Below are 20,019 nucleotides of genomic sequence, written 5' to 3'. Positions count from 1 at the left end.
AGTCAGGCCCTAGGGGCTAAATTTAGTCTCGTTTGTAAGCAAACTCTGGAGTCATTCTGACTGAATTAAACAAGGCCCTGGCGGCACCCTGAAATCTTGCACTGGCTGAGCTGACTTGAGTCTGCTTTGAGCTACCAAAACAAGAGCTCTACCTTTGCCCTCAGGCTCAGTGGTTTTCTTGGTAGAAGAGATTCCAAGGAAGCTAAAGTCTCATTACAACATTCTTTAATTCTGAAAAGTCAGTGGAAGACTTTGCCCAACCAAGGAAACACTTCTGCTCTATTTTAATAGGTTTCATTTGTTAGAACACAGCACAGGGCATTTTCTGGCCCTGCAGCAGAGATGAAGTGTAGGGCTGCCCTGTGGGCACTGCACAAACAGCTCCTGCCCTGCAAAAGACACCTGTAGATACCATCTGAGGGGAGTTGCCTGCCAAACGCAGGAGCCATCAGTAAAGGTACATTGAGATTCAGCCACAAAGGAAACTATTTGCTTATTTCAAGGGCTCCTGACCATGTTCAAAAGGTGCATTTTAGAATATACAGATTCTGTAAGATAATAGACAATGAAGCCAAACTGGAAGAAACAGCCTGGTACCTGAAATAAGTTTCATTCAGATCAGAAAACAAATCCACTGAGAGGCATCAGCCAACAGTGAGAGGTAGAATTTACTGAAGACTTGCTCTATAGCATGTGCTTTACTCGTTACTTGGCTTTTATTTCTCAGCACCTCTGAGCGTGACCCCTGACTTGCAGATATAGACCCCGAGGCTTGGGAAGGCCACTAGGGAATCCCCAATACCAGTGCCTGAGTCCAGAACACTTAACTCACAGACTGCCTCTTTTCCAGCCCCTTCCCGCCCTCACCCCTCCTCCCCCTGGGCACCTTCTCTGTCCTTTTACTGTTCTTATCGGACATAACAGCTTCCTTTGTAGCTCCAAAGTTAAGGCTAGATTCCTATTCTCTTGTCTTTTACACCGCCCATGTGAGTCTTACTTTAGATACGGAATTCTCTCGAAGAAATTCCAAAAGCAGTGATATGTAGTGGCTTCTTAATCTGGGATAACTGGATCATAGCCAAGTCCAGAGGGGAAATTTTTTTGTTGTTGTTCTAAGATCAAATCAAGTGCTTCATGCATGCTATGTACATACTGTGTCACTGAGCCATGTCCCTGGCCCCAGAGACTATCTAGAGAGAAGAAAGATATGCTAGTAAAATGTGAAGCCTGTCAAGAAAATATTTTTATTGATTTCATAGTATTAAACTCACTGAATATGCAATACACTTAAAATTAATTTTCTTAACATTAAAATGCAGTTTTGAAGGAGGTTGATTCCTGCTTCTTCTAGTATAAATCCACATTCATCTCCAAAGATGAGAGTGAGCTAGAAAGAACTCCAGGGTTCTGAAGACCCACCAGTTCATCGTGAGAAGAGAAGTCCACACTAGGAAAGGACTTGGCTAGATAAGGTTTCACAGTCAGTAAGTAGCTGGGCAGAGATCTCAACCTACCCTTTAGTACTCATGGACTCACCAAAACCAAGGAATGATACTGTCTTAACATGCCAAAAATTAAATACATGGAAATACAGGCAGTCAGAACTGAACTTGGAATGAATTCTTTCCTCCTGAGGCCACTATGAACACCAGGAAATATGGATTTCTTTGAAGTTTGTTGTTTTAGTAATTTGTTCTAATCAGTCCTGTAAGAATCATCTCAGTATCATGGTTCTCTAAGTTTTCCTTTTCATCAGTTATTTTGGCTGGGCATGGTGGCACACACCTGAAGTCTCAGCTATTTAGGAGGGTGAGGTGGGAGGATCAGATGAGCACATGAGTCTGAGACCAGCCTGAGCAACATAGCAAAACCCTAGCTCAAAACAAAGGAAAACAAGGTCATTCTGGATCAAGACCCCTTGCACAGGCATTTTTACGGAAGCACTGTTTACTCAGGTATAGCTAGTACTCTACTCCAGCTGGGAGTCCCTGGAAATACTCTGACAGCATCAATGCTCAGGTACCCAAACACTCCTCTACAGCTGCTAAGGAAACTAGACAACCTCCTGCTCTGCTTTCTAATTCAGAATGCGGTCACCCGCCGCATTTCCCCCTCAAAAAGAGCTCAGTTAGAGAAGACTCCAGAGCCAAGGCACACTGTTCACTATGGCTTGGGGGAAGCCAGGGCACCAACTGGAGAGGGTGAATACCAAGTTGTGATCCACTGAAGTGAAAATAAGTTCTTCTGGGATTTTTTGAGTCCATTAATGAGAACTCAAGGGGACATTAGCTTTCATGTGGGAAATGTTGCTATCAGTTTAGATGTTGTGTTTTCATTACTGTGAAAGCTGGATTATAGATTCATTTTGCATATCAGTCCACAGTGCTCTTGCCCAAATCCTGTTAATCCTTGAAAACTGTTACTGTAGAATTACCATGGGCAGCAGTAGGAACAACAAAAGCAATAGCTCCTTTTCTCAGTGGTCTGGCCAGTCTCTGGTGTTTAGAAGGGGGAGAAAAAGATTATGTAATCTACACTTTTCAAGAAAATAATAATCTAACAAGACTAACACTACACCATTTGGACCTTGATGGAGCTCTTTGTGGATTACGTAGTGGGAAGGAAAACAAAGCCGATAGCCCTCATGGAAGCCTGCTTCCCACTAATCCCGGAAGTCTTGACTCTCGCCTCCCCGCAGGGTGTGAAGGAGCACAAGTGCGGTATTTGTGGGCGGGAGTTCACTCTGCTGGCCAACATGAAGAGACACGTGCTGATCCACACCAACATTCGTGCCTACCAGTGTCACCTCTGCTACAAGAGCTTCGTGCAGAAACAGACCCTCAAGGCGCACATGATCGTCCACTCTGATGTGAAGCCTTTCAAATGCAAGGTGGGCATGAGGGGTGGGTTGGGGGTTGTGTGCATGCTCAGGGGTGTGCGCATGCCCAGTGAGGCAGAGTCCCTGGAGAGCCTTCTGCTGTGGTTCATCTGGGGCCTAGTGAGGCTCAGAGTAGGTTTGTGGTCAATCTTGAGTCCCATCTGCCACTCTGCCCCTCCTTCCACCATACCTGTGCTCGCAACAGCCCTTGGCTGGTCCCTGAGAAGCTGGCCCTGTTTGTGTCACTGTGGCATCAGTGTCCAGGCAGTCGGGGAAGTCTTGAGGGTGGAAGGCCCATTTGAGAATGGAATTGGTCGAGGATGAAGCCAATGCAGACAGCTCCTGCCCCAGAGCAGAGGAGAAACCTGGTACGGCTCTCTTCCCCTTACAAACCAATGAGTAGAACAGAGAGATGAGTCCGGAAAGCTTCCAGCAAAATCCCCTGTTCCCTTACCTCCCTTCCTCTCCTCACACTGGGACTGAACCTTCTGCTTAGAAGACAGGCCTCCCAGCAAGGCTGAAAGGGCTCCCTGCAGGCTAGTTTCCTTCCCTGTAGCGTCTGCTAAGTAATGGGATGGTTAGAGCTTATGGTAGCTGCAGCATTATTCACAATAGCCAAGATGTGGAATCAGCCTAGGTGTCTATCAAAGCATGAATGGATGAAGAAAATTTGGAATACTATGCAGCCATGAAAAATAAAATACTGGTATTTGTAGCAATGTGGATGAGCCTGGAAGATACTATGTTAAGTGAAATAAGCCAAGCATAGAAAGCTGAAAACACTCCATGGTCTCACTCATGTGGAAGCTAAATAAATTGATCTTATAGAAGTAGGGTCATGGTTACCAGAGGCTGGGAAGGAGAGAGGAAGAAGTGATAGAGAGGTTGATGACAGTGTTGTTCAAAAATATAGTTAAGGAGAAAGAGTTGTAGGGTTGTATAACACAACACAGTAAAATGACTAATGTTAACAATAATTTATTGTATATTTCAATATACAATAAATTGTATATACAGTATGTACAATAATGCCACAGTGGATCCCATGAATGTGTACAACCATCGCATGTCAATTACACAAATAGAGACAAAATGAATTGTAAATGTCACCTTTCAAAGCACCTCAGAAATCCTTTTTTTGGTTAAGAGCACAGTCACCTAGAGTATTTTTCATTTATTCCCAAGTGCCACAAAGCACAGGGATCGATCACCTTTGTTAAAATTTCTGTGTCACATTAATTTGGGTTTTATTTCATCAGCTGAGAAAATGTGTGAGCAGGAGATTTGTAAATCCCAAGGCACTAACTGGTGTTACGCAGAGCTCTCAGGCTTCCCAAGGCTGCCCCAGCCCCCAGCACTGTTTTCTTCTCCGCTTCTGAAAAGAAAAGTCTTACATGTGATTGGGTAGTGTAAGGACTGCACAGCAAGTGTCACCCAGTTGCACAGAAAGGGCCTAAGGGAGAAGAGGGAAATGCCGCCTGGAGACATCTGCAGCGCTCTTCTGTTTGAAATGGAAGTTTTCCTTCTCTTTGTTACTATGGGTTGGACGGGGTGCAAATGACACTCTCTTAGGTCCACTCCCTGAAGGAGGGTTCCCCGCTTCCCAGAGCTGTTGCTGCTTTCATCCCTCTGCAGAGTGGCCCCCTCTTGAAGGAACCCCCTGCGAAGTTGACTTCTTTCCTGTGCTGGCAACTCCTGGCCAGGGTGAGGGGTCAGGAACCAGAGCTTCCCTAGACGGTGCGGGTATTGTCCAGACGCAGCAGAGGGAGGTTTCTCCCCCCAGCCCTTTTCCTGCCACCCACTTCTGTTTCCCTTCCTTTTCTCCAAGTTCCCAGTGGTTTGAAAGTCAATTTATGTCCATCTTGAGTCAGCTAAGCTGAAAGGAGAGGAAGCAGCATGCAGGACGGGCTGCATGATTCTCAGGGCCCAGTGCAAAATGGAAATGCAAGGCCCCTTGTTCAGACAGAATGAAGAACTGCAAGGCAGTGAGGCAGAGCATCACATCAAAGTCTGGACCCTTCTGAGCTGGGGCCCTGTGCTGTACACCTGAGAGGCCAGCCCTGGCTGCAAAGAAAGTCTGCTGTCTCTCTTCAGGTGCTTCTTTGATTTCCTTCCCACTCACTGAGTCTCTAAAGTGCTTTGCTTCCAAAGCATCAGAGCTTCCTGCAGAAGTTCACTGTGTCCTACAGTGGAGGTGCAGGCTCCTGCAGGCTCTTTGCCATTCTTTAATCCCTGTGCTATGTTTACTTTTGGGCTTCAGACATGAATTATGTTTATATCTTTTCAAATGTTCTGGAGGAAAATTGTTAAAACAGGTAGGAAGTTATCTGCCTAAAAATAATCCATACCTGTCCAGCCCAACTACTTCCTACTGCACCTCATCCAGTCTGATCCAGCAGTGGGCATAGCCAGGCGGGCAATGCTCCTGAAGTGAGGCTTTTGAGATTTGAGGACAAAGAGGCAGAACTGCTTTTCCACTCCCAAAGGCCTGGATTTCTTGGGACAGTGTCTGACGGTCTAGAGAATTCTCCATGGTTCTGGTACACAGAAACTACACAGAGCAACGCAGCCTGGGTCCAATGATGCCATCCTAACAGGCCTCTCTTTAGGAACAGCAGTCTGCTGCTCTACCCCATGACAATGCACCATGTCATGAAGTGTTCAGTGTCAGCTTAATGGTTCAGAAACTCCATTCTGCCTCTTCCCTGAGGACTGAATCAGTGCTGGATGTCTGGTCCACACCAGCAGATCCCTTGAGAGAGTGTGAAGTAGTATCTTATTTATTTATTTATTTTTTTGGGTAACGGGAATCGAACTCACAACCTCGCACTTGCCAGGCAGGCGCCTGCACCACTGAGCTATATCCCTGGCCTGAGAGTGTGAAGTGGAAGGCCAGCTTTGAAACCATACACGGGTTCTACTTCTCAGTGGGAGATGGGCCTGCCACAGGAATTAGACTGGTCATGTGGAGGAGCACTTCTCCTGGTGGCCACATCCTCTTAGGAGTCTGTACCATAGGTGGGTAGGCCAGGTAGAGAGTGTTACATATTATTAGACAGAAAGAATTGGACGTTGAAGGGCATTTTTGTCAAATTTAGGTGACCTTTCTCTATCCTTAAACATCTCTGAAACAAAGATGGGTATCAGTCATCTGGGCACATAGCCCCTTGTCTCCTGGAAAGTGCCAGAAACCAACTGCCAGGTGATTCCTCTCCAGCTCTAGCATTTCCACATCTTCCAGTGTGAGATGGTCCAGCACCAGAACTGGCCTGGTCATCCTCAAAAGTCATAAATCCCTGGGAAGTACTCTCAGATCCCTGCAAAGTGTCGTCATGTTGGGTGTCCTTACTGTACCACCACCCTTTTTCATGTCAAAAGACTTCCAGAGCGTGTCTGAGTTCGCAAATTTTCAACAGGCTCACAGTGTTTTCAAACACTTTGGGGGTGAGCCAGCTCCACATGGTGTCCTGTAGACCTGGTCTCCCATCAGAACTTGCCAGACTCTTGGAAATCTGGCTCTGTGTGAAGGCTGTTGGGGTTTGGAAGCTGGGAGAGGGCTGGAGGCCAGTTGCTCATTGCTCTATGTTTCAAAGCCACCAGAGACAAACAGCCGCATGTGTAGCCATGTTGGGGAACGAGCCCGGAGAGCTCCACCCGAGCCTGGTCATGGCGCCAGGGCAGAGCTGTTCTCTTTCCGTGCTTGACATGGCAGGCTCGCTGCCGCTGTGCTCCAGCAGTTAGTGCTCTCTCCTTTACTCAGGAACTTGCACCAAGGGAGATTTTTTTGGTAACAGATCCAAATTTCTGGGGATTCTCACCATTAAAAATGTTCTCCTATAAATCCTTTCCCCACCGTAGCATCAAATGGTTCTCTCTGACCCTGTGGTCAGTGGAAACAGCTGTCTCCAGAAAGCAGAAATGTTCTCTAACTGTGGGATCAGGCATTAACAATAGGATGGAAAATTAGAGGAGAGGAAAGTTTTCCAGTCTATGTTTCTTTTTTCTTACATAAAAAAAAACAAATCACTGCCTTTCTGAGCTCTTTCACTCTTGACAACTTCTGAACTCCTTGCTCCTCCGGACTCCTTGCTTTTTGGAGCCAGCTGGAGCTTTTCCAGAGACCCATGCCTGTAGACTCAAGCCGTGTTTCAGAAACATGCTTCCCAGATTCTGCGTAAGCACATAGGATTTGACTTGGATACTACCCTTGTAGCAGCCACACTCCATGAGAGCAAAAAACCAGCTGCCCTCTTTGGAAAACCTGTCCAGGAAAAGCCAGCATCCAGAATTTCCGGGACAAATTCTCTTTTGAGATGGGTAAAGCTGGGAGCTGCCTAAGTTATGAATCATCGGGTCATCTGCAGCAGAGGGCTGGAGTAGAAGGCAGAGCCTTTAGGTGAGGGGTGAGGTCTCCCTGAAAAGGCTCTCCACTTCCTCTACTGCCAAGGGGCTCTGTTTCCTCCTCGAGTTCTTTGATGCCCCGAGGGGAGAAACCACATGGGGAACTTTGTGGGGGTCCAGCGCTTGGGGTCAGGCTTTTCGGGCTGGTGAAGAGGGGGTTAAGGCAGTGACCAGATAGCAGCCTTTTGGCAGCACAGGCCTCCTCTGGCTGAAGGAAGGATATAGCTGTATGAACTGCCTGCTTAACAATGCCTCACATGTCCCCAGGGGCCGGCCTGCAAATAGATTTCATCTTGCTTTCTCTTGTACTTTTCAAAGCTTCCTGTTTTCTCACGGTCCTTTTGGACAGTTTACAGTCTCTCTCTCCCTCCCTCCCTCTCTCTCCCTTTGAGGAAAGGAACACCCTTCTTAGTAAAGGAGAGAGGGGGAAGAATGGAAGGGAAGGGCAGTTCAGGGAGGCCATTCTCCTTGGCTGCGGGCTGCAGCTCTTTGACCTTTGCGCTCAGAGCAGGAAAACGCAGGCTTCCTGGGGTATCTCAGCTCTGAAGCTCACCTCAGTGGCTGCAGTGAGGCAGTGTGCTTTTTACTGACTTTCTGGGCCTCTGGCCTGGGCTGGTGGCTGCCACTGTCTTTGCACAGTCTCTGCCCACAGCCGACCTCTCCTTGGCCGCCAGTGTAGTCTTGGGAGGTTCAAGGGAGCGAATGCCAGAGGAACCTCCAGGCCCCGGACCTGGGAAGGAAGGATTCCGGGAGCCCAGAGCAAGGAGGCCTGGTGCAAACTGGGGACTGGTCAGCTGTTTCAGGGACAGTCTGAGGACTGAGGAGCCAGGTAGCAGGACCGCTGAATCCAGCCACCTAGGCTGAGTCTTCCCTTTCCCTGCCCAGTTCCCAAAATGGGCCAGCACAACTGTTTGCGTTTTTATTAGGGCCCAGGTCAGCCAGCAAGGATTTACTTGGAGGATTCCTCTCTTGGTCCTGCCTTTGATATCTCCTTCAGTTAATTTGCTGAAAAGGACAGCACTCTTGTCTTCAAAGATCTTTCTGTTTCTGGAATGTTAAGTAGCCTACCACGTACTAGATAATGATAGTAATGTGAGCTAGTATTTATGGAGCTGTTACTATTACTATTTCAAGTATTTTACAGGAATTATCCCGTTTGTTCCTCCCTTCACAAGAAACTGGTTATTGTCAGCATTGCACAGGACACCAGGTTCTCTATCATCCTGAGTGCCTGCTCTTACCTGTGTGCCTGCTCTGTCGTGACCATGTAGCCTGTTTTTAAATGATAGTTTGGATGTCTCAGCTTTCATCTTTCCGGTGGGCGCCTCAGCCAGGACGCTTTCTGCTTGAATTCTCTAACAAGCAGCACTGCTGAACCGGGTTCTTCTTCCCAGCTTCTCTGCCTACTGCACTGGGGATTGAGCCCAGGGCCTCCAAACTTTTTAAGTAAACTTTGCGGTCCACCTTCTCTTCAAAACTGAGTCCTTACCACTCCATCAGCTTCCTGCACCTACTTTATTTTAAACTCTGCACACCTTTGTAGGAGATGACCCAGCAAGTCCTGACCTGGGCAAGCCCTTGGCTTTAAGTCTCATAATTAAAGTGGACTTTAACTTAAATGGCTGCTTCCTTCCAGAGAAGAAACTGGAGTCTTGCAGCTCCCTCCCAGCGCCTTCTTCCTTCCGGTCCAACTCCCCTCCCTGACTGCCAAGATTCTGCTTGGAGCTTACATCTCAAACCTCTTCAGTCCAGGGGGCCATGATTGAGCTGGCCCAGCCTCTTTCTCTGGCCTCTCTTCAGCAGGCTGAGAAGTTTCCCTCTGAATTTCAGAGACATACAATACCTTTACACACGTGTGCATTGCCATGTGAGGATAATCTCCTGAGACAGCTGAAGAGGCTACATGTTCTGGATAAGGACCAGAGGGCTTTGTGGAGGGGTCAGGGGTTGAGAGGAAAAAGCTAAATACCTACCCTTGAGATGTGCATGGAGCCCCAGGTGCCCCAGATCCAGAGTTAATTGGCTCCATCCTGCCAGGGACGGATTTTAGTTTGCAAACTAATGTGTAAAGATCTAGTGGGAGAAAGGAAGAGAACTGGTCATAGCTGCTTTATAGAACTTTGCATGGGGTAATGGTATTTTCCCAACTTGTTTTATTCTTTCAACTAAACACTTAGATATTCATTAAGTGCACTATGTGTGTGGCCCTGTGCTTGATACTGAGATTGTTTTCAAGGAAAGGGAAGTAGTTCTTCCATTAGAGACTACACGGGATACTGTTTGGGGCCCCAAACACCTTTTGGAGTTGATACACCCCTGTACTCTGGAGAAGCTCTCTGTTGGCTACCATAACTCACAAAGGATAACTCTAGTACATAAATTTGAATTTTGGCAACATACAAAAAGCAATTTCCTTTATCAGTCAGACGTAAGATAATGTAGCCGACCAGTCATGTCCCACAGTGGATTTTTCCTGAGGCTGCAGGTCTTGACTATAGGGACACTATCATTTTAAAGTCATGATGTCCCCATGTACAGTATTACTAAAATGTTCCAAGAGTTTCAGTACTAAATGAACTGAACCAGAAAATAGGGTAGAAAAAACACTAAAAGGTAGCTTGCCTGAGGCTGAGGGATTACCTAGAAGATGTGCAGAGGTAGCCACTGAGGTGAGCACACACCTCTGTGTATGGAATTTCAGGCAGGGAAGGTGATAGATCAGACCTTAGGCCAGGTGATTTGCAAGGTCTGCCCTCCCCCAGTCCCGGTAGCTAAGACCCACAGCTGCGGATCATTATCACAACAGTGACAATTACTTGTCAGTGATGTCAGGTTGACACAAATGTCCAAAAATATCTAATAAAGTGGCACACGCCTGCAATCCCAGCACTCCAGAAGGTAGTGCAGGAAGATCACCGACAGTTCAAGGCCAGTTTGGGCTACATAGTGAGTTTAAGTTCAGCCTGAACTATACAGTGAGACCCTGGGGGGTGGGTGGGACCATCCTTTTGTCTCACCCACTCTACACATTCTTCAAGGCTAGGCTAAAATTCCATATCCTTTACAAAATCCTTTCAGGCCAGGCCAGCTTTTCATACCACAGCAACCAGAGATTCAACAAAAGATGAATTCTCCCATGCCGAGAACAAGTTCAGAAGGCACTCATCCCTTCCTGTCAGTGATGTCTGCTTGTGCCTGCACTTGTGCGGTAGCCTAGTTGATCTTCCAGCCTTCAGCTCCTCCCCCACTACAGCTCTTGTGATTCACCACTTGGGGATTTTTCTTCTGTCTTCCTATTCCTGCAGTGAGCCTCACCACTGCACCCAGTGGGTTCCTTTTGAGGACACATAATGCAGCAGCTAGGCAAGGGGTACCATAAAAAGGCAGACACAGCCTTCATGGGCATTGCAATCTACTAGTCAGAACAACTGAAACAAATACTGCATCAGAGAGGTACTGGTCACACTCAAGCAGCTGCCACCAGCCAACATCTCTGCAAATAACCAGGAACCATTCCATAAATCCAAAGAGGTGTACTTTTCAAAAAATGACTCAGGACTGGAAATGTAGAATCTCTGATGTGTACTTTCTAGAGTGAAAACTTTATTTTTTAGCCATAATAAAGAAATGGGTGTACTAAGCTGATAAATATAACTCTAGCAAAACTTTTATACACATGAAAAACTGAGCCACAGATTGCCATCTTAATTAACTGTCTCTGTTCAGAATAAAAAAAAACCCCAAATATCCATCCCACATACTGCTTCTCTTGAGGAAGTTGGAATTAGATCAACCCCCTAGAAAACGGTGGTTTTCTCTTCTGAGGATGCCATTTTCAAATGAGTGTGGTGTTCTGGGTGCTGAGCCACAGCCCCACCTGGGAGGCCACGCGCACTGTTGCTAGTATGGAAGCAAAAGGGAAGGAGTACTTAAAATCCCCAAGTATGAATTATTCAGAAATACAGAACCAACCACTCATAACCCATCTCTAGATTATCCGTGATACATGTGCCAGCCCAAACTGGCTGCCGCTTACCGCCCTGCCTTCTCTCCGGCCAACCTCAAGGAATCATCATTTACTCAATCTGTCCATGCCTTCAGAGAAGCTCAGCTGTCACAATCCTGAAGAATATGTTACTTTCGTTAAGTTCAATCTAGAAGCGACACATAGCACCTGGGAAGGAAAGTCTGCTCCTTCGGAGCAAGTATGAGACAAACTCTTGTGGTCTTTCCCACATGGGAGCAGCACTTGGAAGGCAGTGGAGAGAAATTATGAAAAAGAAGGGAATGAAATGACTTCTGTGTATTCCTGAGGGAGTATTCTCAGGTCTTTAAGTCTCCACGTAGAGAAGAGACACATTGCTGCCTTAGATGCCTCTTTGTTTCTTTTAACTTTAAAATTCATCCCAGGGATTAGCAAATTAAAATTTAGCGGTGCGTTGCCTGACCCAGTCCAACAGAAGATCCATTCAGGGGAATGCAGTATGGAGTGGTGGTTACCTCTGGTGTCCGGTGGCCTGAATTCCTACCCCAGCTCTGGCACCTACTACCTGTGGGGCTGGCCGAACGATTTAAGCTCTCAGTTTCCCCATCTGTATAAGATGAGTGTGATACCCTTTGTCTCATGAGATTGATGTGAAAATTAAGCTATTGCTTGGCAGACTTAAAACAATGCCGTCCATATTGTAAACACTTCATAAATATCACATACTCATATCCTTATTAATTAAGAGACTCACTTGCAGAAACTGCTTTTTCAGATCAGCTCTCCTCCTTTCCAGAGGTTGCATTCAAAAGCAGCTTTTCAATTTTTACCCTGTGCTTAAAGATCCCAGGCCACCGTCAATCCCCATCCCCTGCATCTGTCCCTCCCACGCCACCTCCAAGGTTGGGCAAGATACAGCCTCTCCCTGACTTCCAGAAGGACACGTTCCTTGCAAGCAGCTTGAAATGCCGAGGTCCGAGCAGAATAGAAGTGGGGATGGCACCCTGCACTTTGCGCCTGGTGGGCTTGGAAGTAGGTGTCCTTGGCAGGGTGACTGTGCTCTCCTCACCTCTGTCTCCGGCAGCTGTGTGGGAAGGAATTCAACCGGATGCACAATCTGATGGGCCACATGCACCTGCACTCGGACAGCAAACCCTTCAAGTGCCTCTACTGCCCCAGCAAGTTCACCCTGAAGGGGAACCTCACGCGCCACATGAAGGTCAAGCACGGCGTGATGGAACGGGGCCTTCATGCTCAAGGTAGCTCATCCCTGCCAACGCCCACCCCACCCCGGGCTCAGTGGGCAGCACTCGGGAGTGGAATTTGGCTTTATGGGGTGTTACTTTGGGGATCGCTCTAATCAAAAACAGGGATGTAATTTTTAGGACCACATTGGAATAGTAGGAGCAGACTTAAAATGTCACTAAAAAAGGTCATACTGATACCTGAAGGCTGTGCGTTATGCTCACGGAGAGTAAGTTTGGAACCTGATGTGCTGCCAGTTGGCTCCAGCGTTGGTTGCTTTGTTCTAAACTCTGCATCGGGTGCCTTAGCGCCTTAAATCATTACAGCCACTCCCAGGTGGAGGAACACCTATAATTAGTGTTTTATAGATGAGGAAACCAAGGCTTTAAGAGATTAATTCGCCCAAATGGCTCAACTGAAAGGTGGCAGAGCCAGGATTTAAGTGCACACCATTCTGACTCAACAGTCTTTATTACAGCCGCTTTGTCACATTGCTGTTAAATTGCATGTGGTTTTCATTTCCTTTTTCAAAACAGGTCTGCACACTGTGCTGTCAGCAGAAGTGTGTTCGTGGCAGCCTAGGTCCCCCTCCCTGTCCACACAAGGACCACTTTCCTGCAGGTCGGCCTCTGCACAGAGCAGGGCTTTAGTCTCCCTGCACTGAGTCTTTGTTGAACTTGAAATGTTCTTGCCTCCTTTATCTTCATAGCCCAGGACCCTTGGCAGTGAAAAGTTTGTGTTCCAGGCCTGCTGATTAGCAGGCTTCCCCCTCGTGACCTAATCAACCAGTCCCTTGACAGGACACACCTCTGTCCGGTGCAGCGAGCTGCATGCAGTGACAGGTTGGAGAGAATGAGGCTATCTTTGCCCTCCAGGAGCTCTGCGTGTGGGGACATAGGACTGTTGTGGGTGGAATTTACAAAATCATCTTAAGAGATCTGTAACCACCATCATTATTGGTCAAAGCTTAGAGCCAGACACTTTGGGAGTGTTATTGGTAACCTCCGCAAATCTATGAAAGAGACTGTTATTTTCATTTCGTGTAAAAGGAAACTAACACCTGGAGGTGTTATAGAAGCTATTTGAGGTCAGACAGCAAGTCTGAAGGCAGAACTGAGATTCCAACTCAAAGATTTCTGAATCAATCCTGTGTTCATTACTCTAGGCAAATATCAGGGATAATTTGCTTGTGTCTGCTCCAAACAAAGGTAGTGAAATCAGCGCACAGATTCATAGATGATATAGGTGCCCGCACACACAGAGTAAAATTAAATAATCATAACTTTGAAGTTTTTCACAACACCTCCTGAGTTTATGGAACTAGAGTCATCACACACAGGGGCTGGAGTTTGTGTGCAAGCCCTGAAAAATCCTGGTTAAAAAGCAAAAGCAAGTTTTCTTTTCCCTGAAATATGTGAATTATTCCTCCTGAATTATTCACTGAATCTCTAGTTGCCTGAGCCACTCCCTAAGCTATGCCTGGATTTTTCCACAGGAGGTGAAGTTTGTTCCACCTCTGGGGCAGGAGAGAGAGACAGACAGCTCCATGGCCCGAGGATGTTGGAAAGGAGGCCATTGGTCCTTAGGGGCCCCTGCCCTTCCCTGGAACGCTCCCACCCAGAGCCCCTGTGGCTGGGACCTCTTTGTGCCTTCTCCTCTTCAAAGTCTTGGCTTCTGTCCTCAGAGACTGACTGTCCGCTCAGCACAGGCAGAGGCCTTAACAATGGGATGAAATAAAGCTACCTCATGGCTATTGACCACTGCAAAACTCACTGGTACAGGCCCCCAAACTGAAACTGAAAGTGAGATGCTCTCAGATCCTTGTGCCCAGCACAGAGGCACATGTCAGGCGCAGCGGCTTTGGGAGCTGTGTGGAACCTTCTACCCTCCCTACTCTGTGGAAAGGGGCCACGATCCGGAAGTCCTCGGGTCCTAGTGGAATCTCTTTTTTCAAGATGAAAATATCTATTACTGCTGGGGGTTTTTTTCTTACAGTAAAATCTATGCTTACTGCAAAATAGAAGAAATACTTGAGAAATGAGGAAATGTAATAGCCACCTCAAACTATCCATTTTGAGATTTTGCCATCCATTCTTTGTATTATTCAGCTTCCTCTCTCTGGAACACAATACCTGCCACCTAAGGTTTAAAGAAGGAGAGGTTTAACTGGCTCGGCTCACACTGTCAGAGGATTCAGTCCAAAGTCTCCTGGCTTCAGTGTAGGAACATAATGGAGGAAAGATGTGGCAGACCGAAGCTGCTTAGTTCATGGAAGCCAGGAAGTAGAGCAGAGGAAGAGAGTCCGAGAGGAGGCAGCAGAAATAGGCAGCAGATACAGCTCCAAGGTCACATCTCTGTGACCCACCAAGACACACCCAGAAATGGGCTCTATTCATCCCTGGGCAGCTCCCACACCAATCACATTGGCCCCGTTAAGCTTAACCACCACATCCCTCCAGATATTTTTTGGGTCTAATATAAGTTCATATATAATATATCTAAATATATATATATCAAATATATGGAGAGTACATCTTATGATCATTAGTTGATCACTCTCTCACCTCTACATCTAAACATACTTCTCTGTGTGGATGTGCGGTTGTGTTAACTGACACTTAAACACCAAATTGTTTTCACAGCTTCACTGTAATAAAACGTGTGGTGATGAGCATCCTTACACAACATTCTATGCTCCTGCCTGCCTGTTTCTCATCATTTAAATTCTCAGTTGTGTCATTGCTAAGGCAAAGCTTCTTTTTAAAGCTTTTGGTGCATGCCGCCAAATTCACCCTAAAAGGAGTGCACAGATTTAGACACTGACAGGCCTCCAGTGTCCACCTGCCTACTGGGAATGAGCTGTTTTATAGGTGTACAATCAGAACAGGTGAAAGGCCTGAGGCACGCCCTCCCCGCCTCCCTGTCCACCCACTGACCACCTCCACTGTTTCCTGGATCCCTGAATCCTCTCTCTGCTTTCACAGGTTTGGGAAGGGGCAGAATGGCCCTGGCGCAGACCACGGGGGTCCTGAGGAGCCGGGAGCAGGAGGAGCCTTTCGACCTCTCGCAGAAGCGCGCAGCAAAGGGGCCGGTGTTCCAGTCGGATGGGGAGAGCGCCCGGGGCAGCCCCTGCCATGAGGAGGAGGAAGAGGAGGAGGAGGCAGAGGAGGAGGAGGAGGAAGAGGAGGAGAGCTGTTGCGAAGTGGAGCCCTACAGCCCTGGCCTAGCCCCCCAGAGCGAGCAGCTCTGTGCGCCCCAAGATCTGTCCACCAAGCCTGAGCAGACCCTCCAGGGGCGGGGGGCAGCAGGCAAAGAGGAGGAGAAGGAGTGGGGAAAGGAGGAGGATGTGACGGAAGAAGAGCGAGAGGAGAAGAGCAAAGACCCCCTCGGGGAAGGCCGCCGGCAGGGACAGGAGAGCGAGGGGGCCGGCAGGGAGGAGCGCCTCAGCCTTAGGGTTCTTCAGAGCACCCGGCGGGGCCCCTCTTTTTCTGATTACTTATACTTCAAGCACAGAGATGAGAGTTTAAAAGAAATACTGGAGAGGAAAATGGAAAAACAAGCAGTGCTTTTGGGTATCTAAGTGGACAGTTTTAAAATTACATTTGGAAGGAGAGAGCTAGGCAGTGCAAATATAGCTTTCTGCATGAACTGCTATTCGCTGGGGACAGGCAGGGGCGCCAAGCTTTATAAGTGACTCCGACTAAATGGGCAGGGTCCTAGGTAATCGGATGCTTTTCAGGCGTTCCTTGGGCCTTTCAGACTTAAAAAACACACACACAGGATTCAGTGTTACTTCATGCGTCTTCCATGTAATACACTGTGCATTTTCTTCCAGATGTCTAATCCTACCTGACCCTGAGGTGCTTTTAGAAATTCTTTTTTCCTTTCATAATATACAATACATGGTAAATCTCTTTCTAGTTGTAAAATGATGGTGCTTGATATGTTACCTTATTAATAACTAGTTAGCTGAATTCATGAAAGTTATATTTTTCCAGTTAAATGAAGATATTACTAGTGGTATATCTAAAAATAGCTTTTATTGCATAAGCAAAAATACGGGAAATGACACAGAAGGGTGAGCTATTGGAAAGGATATTCCAAGTAGCTGCTGCAGATGTAAACTAAAATCTAAGAAGGGGATGGACAGTTTTCACTAAGGGGAAATCCCAACACTTAGATTCCTACATGAACCTCTCTCTTCTGCGTCAGCTCCCTTCACTAGTGGGGCATTTGGAGCAGATTTGCAGATGACTGGACAGTGCCCTGGCTCCTCAGACTGATGTCCTGTGTCCTAAGCAGAGTTCCCTCCTGTGGCCCATTGCTGCCTTCCTCTGAGGCCTCATACCCCAGACAGCAGCTGCACAGAGAGCTGTCGCTGGTGAAGCTGGAGCTCAGAGGTGAGGGGCGGAATTCTTCCTGAAACAAACTCTGACTTATTTGGGGTGTTAGAATAATCACCAGCCAATCACTATGCCAAAAACTTAGGCGATGTTCTCCGTGCTGGCTACACATTAGCATCTTCTGGAAGAGCCTTTCCCAAACTACCAATGCCCAGGCCTCACCCCAAGATTCTGACTTAGTGGTCTAGAAGGAGCCCCTGCTCTGGTGGTTTCCAAATTGCTCCCTGTGTTATGTGCAACCAGGATTGAGAAAGATTCACTGAGCTCAAAATGTAGCCACCCATTTTTTTAATCTCTTGGACCCCTTCTCAGGGACTCCAGAAATACTTCTGCTCCTGGCTTCAGAGTGACTCTGAGGCCTGAGGCAGAGGACAGGAGACCAGCAGTGATTGTATCGACTCACCCTGTACACCTATTCTGTACGAGCCCCACGAGGGGGCATACCTCCCCCATAGACACACACTTTGTGTACTAGAACACAGCACCTGTGATGTTCATGCCTACTCCATATGCTGCGTGATGCATAACTGGCCCTATGAGGACTCACCCTTCCTGCCCAGCTGCTGGAGCCGTGATTGGGTTGGGCCCTGCAGATGGCCTTACTTGGGCACTGGCACTGAATAAAGCGATATGAATGGGGCTGCGTATGTGGGACGATGACAGCTGACAGGACTGTGTTTGCATTTATATAAATCCTGCCTCTTGGTGAGGGTTTCAGAGCAAGGGACTGCTGAGCACTCTGCTTTTCCTCCTCCCACACTTCCCAGGACATTTCTTTGGAAGACCTGGCCGTTTCCGTTGGCTGGAGGCTGGCTGTTTCTCTCAACCTCGGAGCAGGTGCCTCCCCGTCCGCCCCTTCTCATCCCCATCATTCACTGGTGTGCTTTGGCAGTCCCTGACTATTTCTCCTGCCACCGTCCTAAAATCCTTTCTTTCAGCATCAGTGCCACCATGAAGTTCTACAGCTGCTTGGACTTCCTACTGGCACCTGAGGTCAAAGCACCTGCAGAGGGGATGGTGGAAAGAATAGTGTGGGTTTCTGCCATTGTTCAACTCTGGGCCAAGAGCTGTTCCAAGTCCTCAGCGGGCCAGCTTCCACTCAGGGTGACTACAGCTCATGGGTGCCTTTGACGACATTGCCCAGGAAGCTGGCAGCGTGGTTTGTGAGGAGGCCACCAGCTCTTAGGGCCCCATTGTAGGTGTATTCATTCAGCATCTGCATATTGAGGACCTACTACGAGCTGTGCCTGGCCACATATGCTGCAGACTTTCAGTTGCTTCTGACTGGAACAGGAGCCAGGAAAACAGAGAGCGGGGGAGGACTCTAGCCCTTTCAACCAAAACAAATCCTACAGGAGTGTTTGAGGGACCAGTTAATGTTGAGTTGGAGAGAGCGAGGTCCAAAATGGTGGTTTTTGAGTTGTGTTTTGAGGGGCAGAGGTCCCTGTTAGGCCGCTGCAGAGCTGCTGGGAGGGGCTCACTTCTCTTGCCCACCCCACTCAAAGTGCTCATTTTGTCTGTTTTGTGTGTTAGCATTCTCAGTAGATTTTCATTTGGAGAGAAAAAAGAGGTCTAGGGAAAGTAAACAAAATTTTATTGTGGGGTGTGCTCCAAGGCCTGGATTTGGTTTTTAACTCAGGGATATAAGAGACTTGATGAGCTCTAACCTGAGGGCTGAGTTAGCACTGACCTTCTGGGAACGAAGGATAAAACCATGGTGGTTGGTCTGGGACAACTCTTGTTTAGACCCATGGTCTCAGGGTAATTAATAATAGTGTGCCCTTCACTCCCCGAAGGATTCCAGTTTTGAGTACTAAGTTATGTAAACACCCTGTGTGTGAGGGCAGAGCTAAGTGAAGGGCCACCAGCCTTGCCTGAGAAGCTGATTATCCAGAATGGAAGTCTACAGGAGGACCTATTGGGGCCATCACCAGAGAACAGAGGAACAAAGTCATCCAAGGTTACCCACATCCAAGGTCATCATCTTCATGTCGCTGTGACACTCTGGAGAAAGGTCAGGACCAAACACTTTCCAGGTTCTGACCACTGTCACTTAGAACCAACCAACACACACACCAAGTGGCACGTTTTTCTTCTACCTTTTATATTTAGGCCTACAATTAGCGCTCTTGTTGCCTTTCAAGTCTTCTTTCATTCTCTCTTTTTAAAAATTTGACTTCCCACTGGCCATGAGACTGAAGCTAACCTTTCGTAAACCCAAAGAGTAACTGGTATCTTGGTATATGATTAACCGCATGAGAAAGCCCCGTGTGCATACTGTATTTATTAAGCCTTGGAGGCATTTCATAAAATACTAACATTGTGTTTTGAATTATGATCATTGTCTGCTTTGCTGGAACAAAATGTAATAGCGTTAACATTTAAAATCTTTTGCATATTTTGGACAACATTACACCAAATGTTGATTTTTGTACAGAATCCTGGCTTGCTATTTAAAAACTAAAACTCCAAGTGTATAGCAAACCAAGTTGTGAATATTACTTTGTGCTTCAATGAAAAGGCAGTTTGCCTGAAAGTAGCACGTTGTAACCTGTATTTTGTTAATTTAAGCAAATAAAGACATGTTGAAAAACCCGAGTTGATTATTTACAAGTACCTGAAATTTTGCAAAGAAGTGCCATTGCCAGAGTCTCACTCCAGCATCTCACTATGCCAGGGGCTGGCTTCTCAGCCCCAGGGAGAAGAGGGTGTTAGTTCCCTCAGAACTTCAAGGAAAATTAATCAACTTCAACCCATCTGGAGGCAAAAGACGTCTCACTCATCCTCTTCTTATTCAAAAAAATTCATTCTTTATAAGAAGAGCTATTCTCTTTCCCTCCTTCCCCTCTCTTTGTCTGTCTCCCTGACCCATCACCAGCCCTTTTCTCTCTCTACCATCTGATAATATAGTTGTCTGGAAGCCAGGAAGTGAACTCACACCAGACACCAAATCTGCCTCTACCTGGATCGCAGACTCCCCACCCCTCAGAACTGTGACAAGCAAATGCTTGTGTTTTAAACTACTCAGTATATGGTATTTTATCACAGTAGCCCAAACTGACTAGGACATGTGTCTTTTGCAGAATGGGCTTGCTGCACCTATTCAT

The 20,019-nt window shown here is 47.2% G+C and overlaps 1 protein-coding gene across 2 annotated transcripts in view; it reads left to right on the top strand.

The window, feature by feature from the left end:
- Positions 1-19,505, top strand: part of Znf366 (zinc finger protein 366) — a 65,835-nt gene extending 46,330 nt beyond the window's left edge. For both annotated transcript variants that reach the window (XM_005413939.2, XM_013509611.1), the window contains exons 3-5: positions 2,699-2,890; positions 12,349-12,523; positions 15,494-19,505. In XM_005413939.2, the coding sequence (XP_005413996.1) occupies positions 2,699-2,890; positions 12,349-12,523; positions 15,494-16,089 (963 nt within the window). In that variant the 3' untranslated portion in view covers positions 16,090-19,505. The remainder of the gene's footprint in view (positions 1-2,698; positions 2,891-12,348; positions 12,524-15,493) is intronic.
- The last annotated feature ends 514 nt before the right edge of the window (positions 19,506-20,019 follow it).

Source organism: Chinchilla lanigera, unplaced genomic scaffold, assembly GCF_000276665.1.
Source record: "Chinchilla lanigera isolate Chin_1 unplaced genomic scaffold, ChiLan1.0 scaffold00174, whole genome shotgun sequence".
Classification (NCBI taxonomy): Eukaryota; Metazoa; Chordata; class Mammalia; order Rodentia; family Chinchillidae; genus Chinchilla; species Chinchilla lanigera.
Note: the sequence above shows the minus strand (reverse complement) of the source record. Positions and strands in the feature narration are given on the sequence as shown.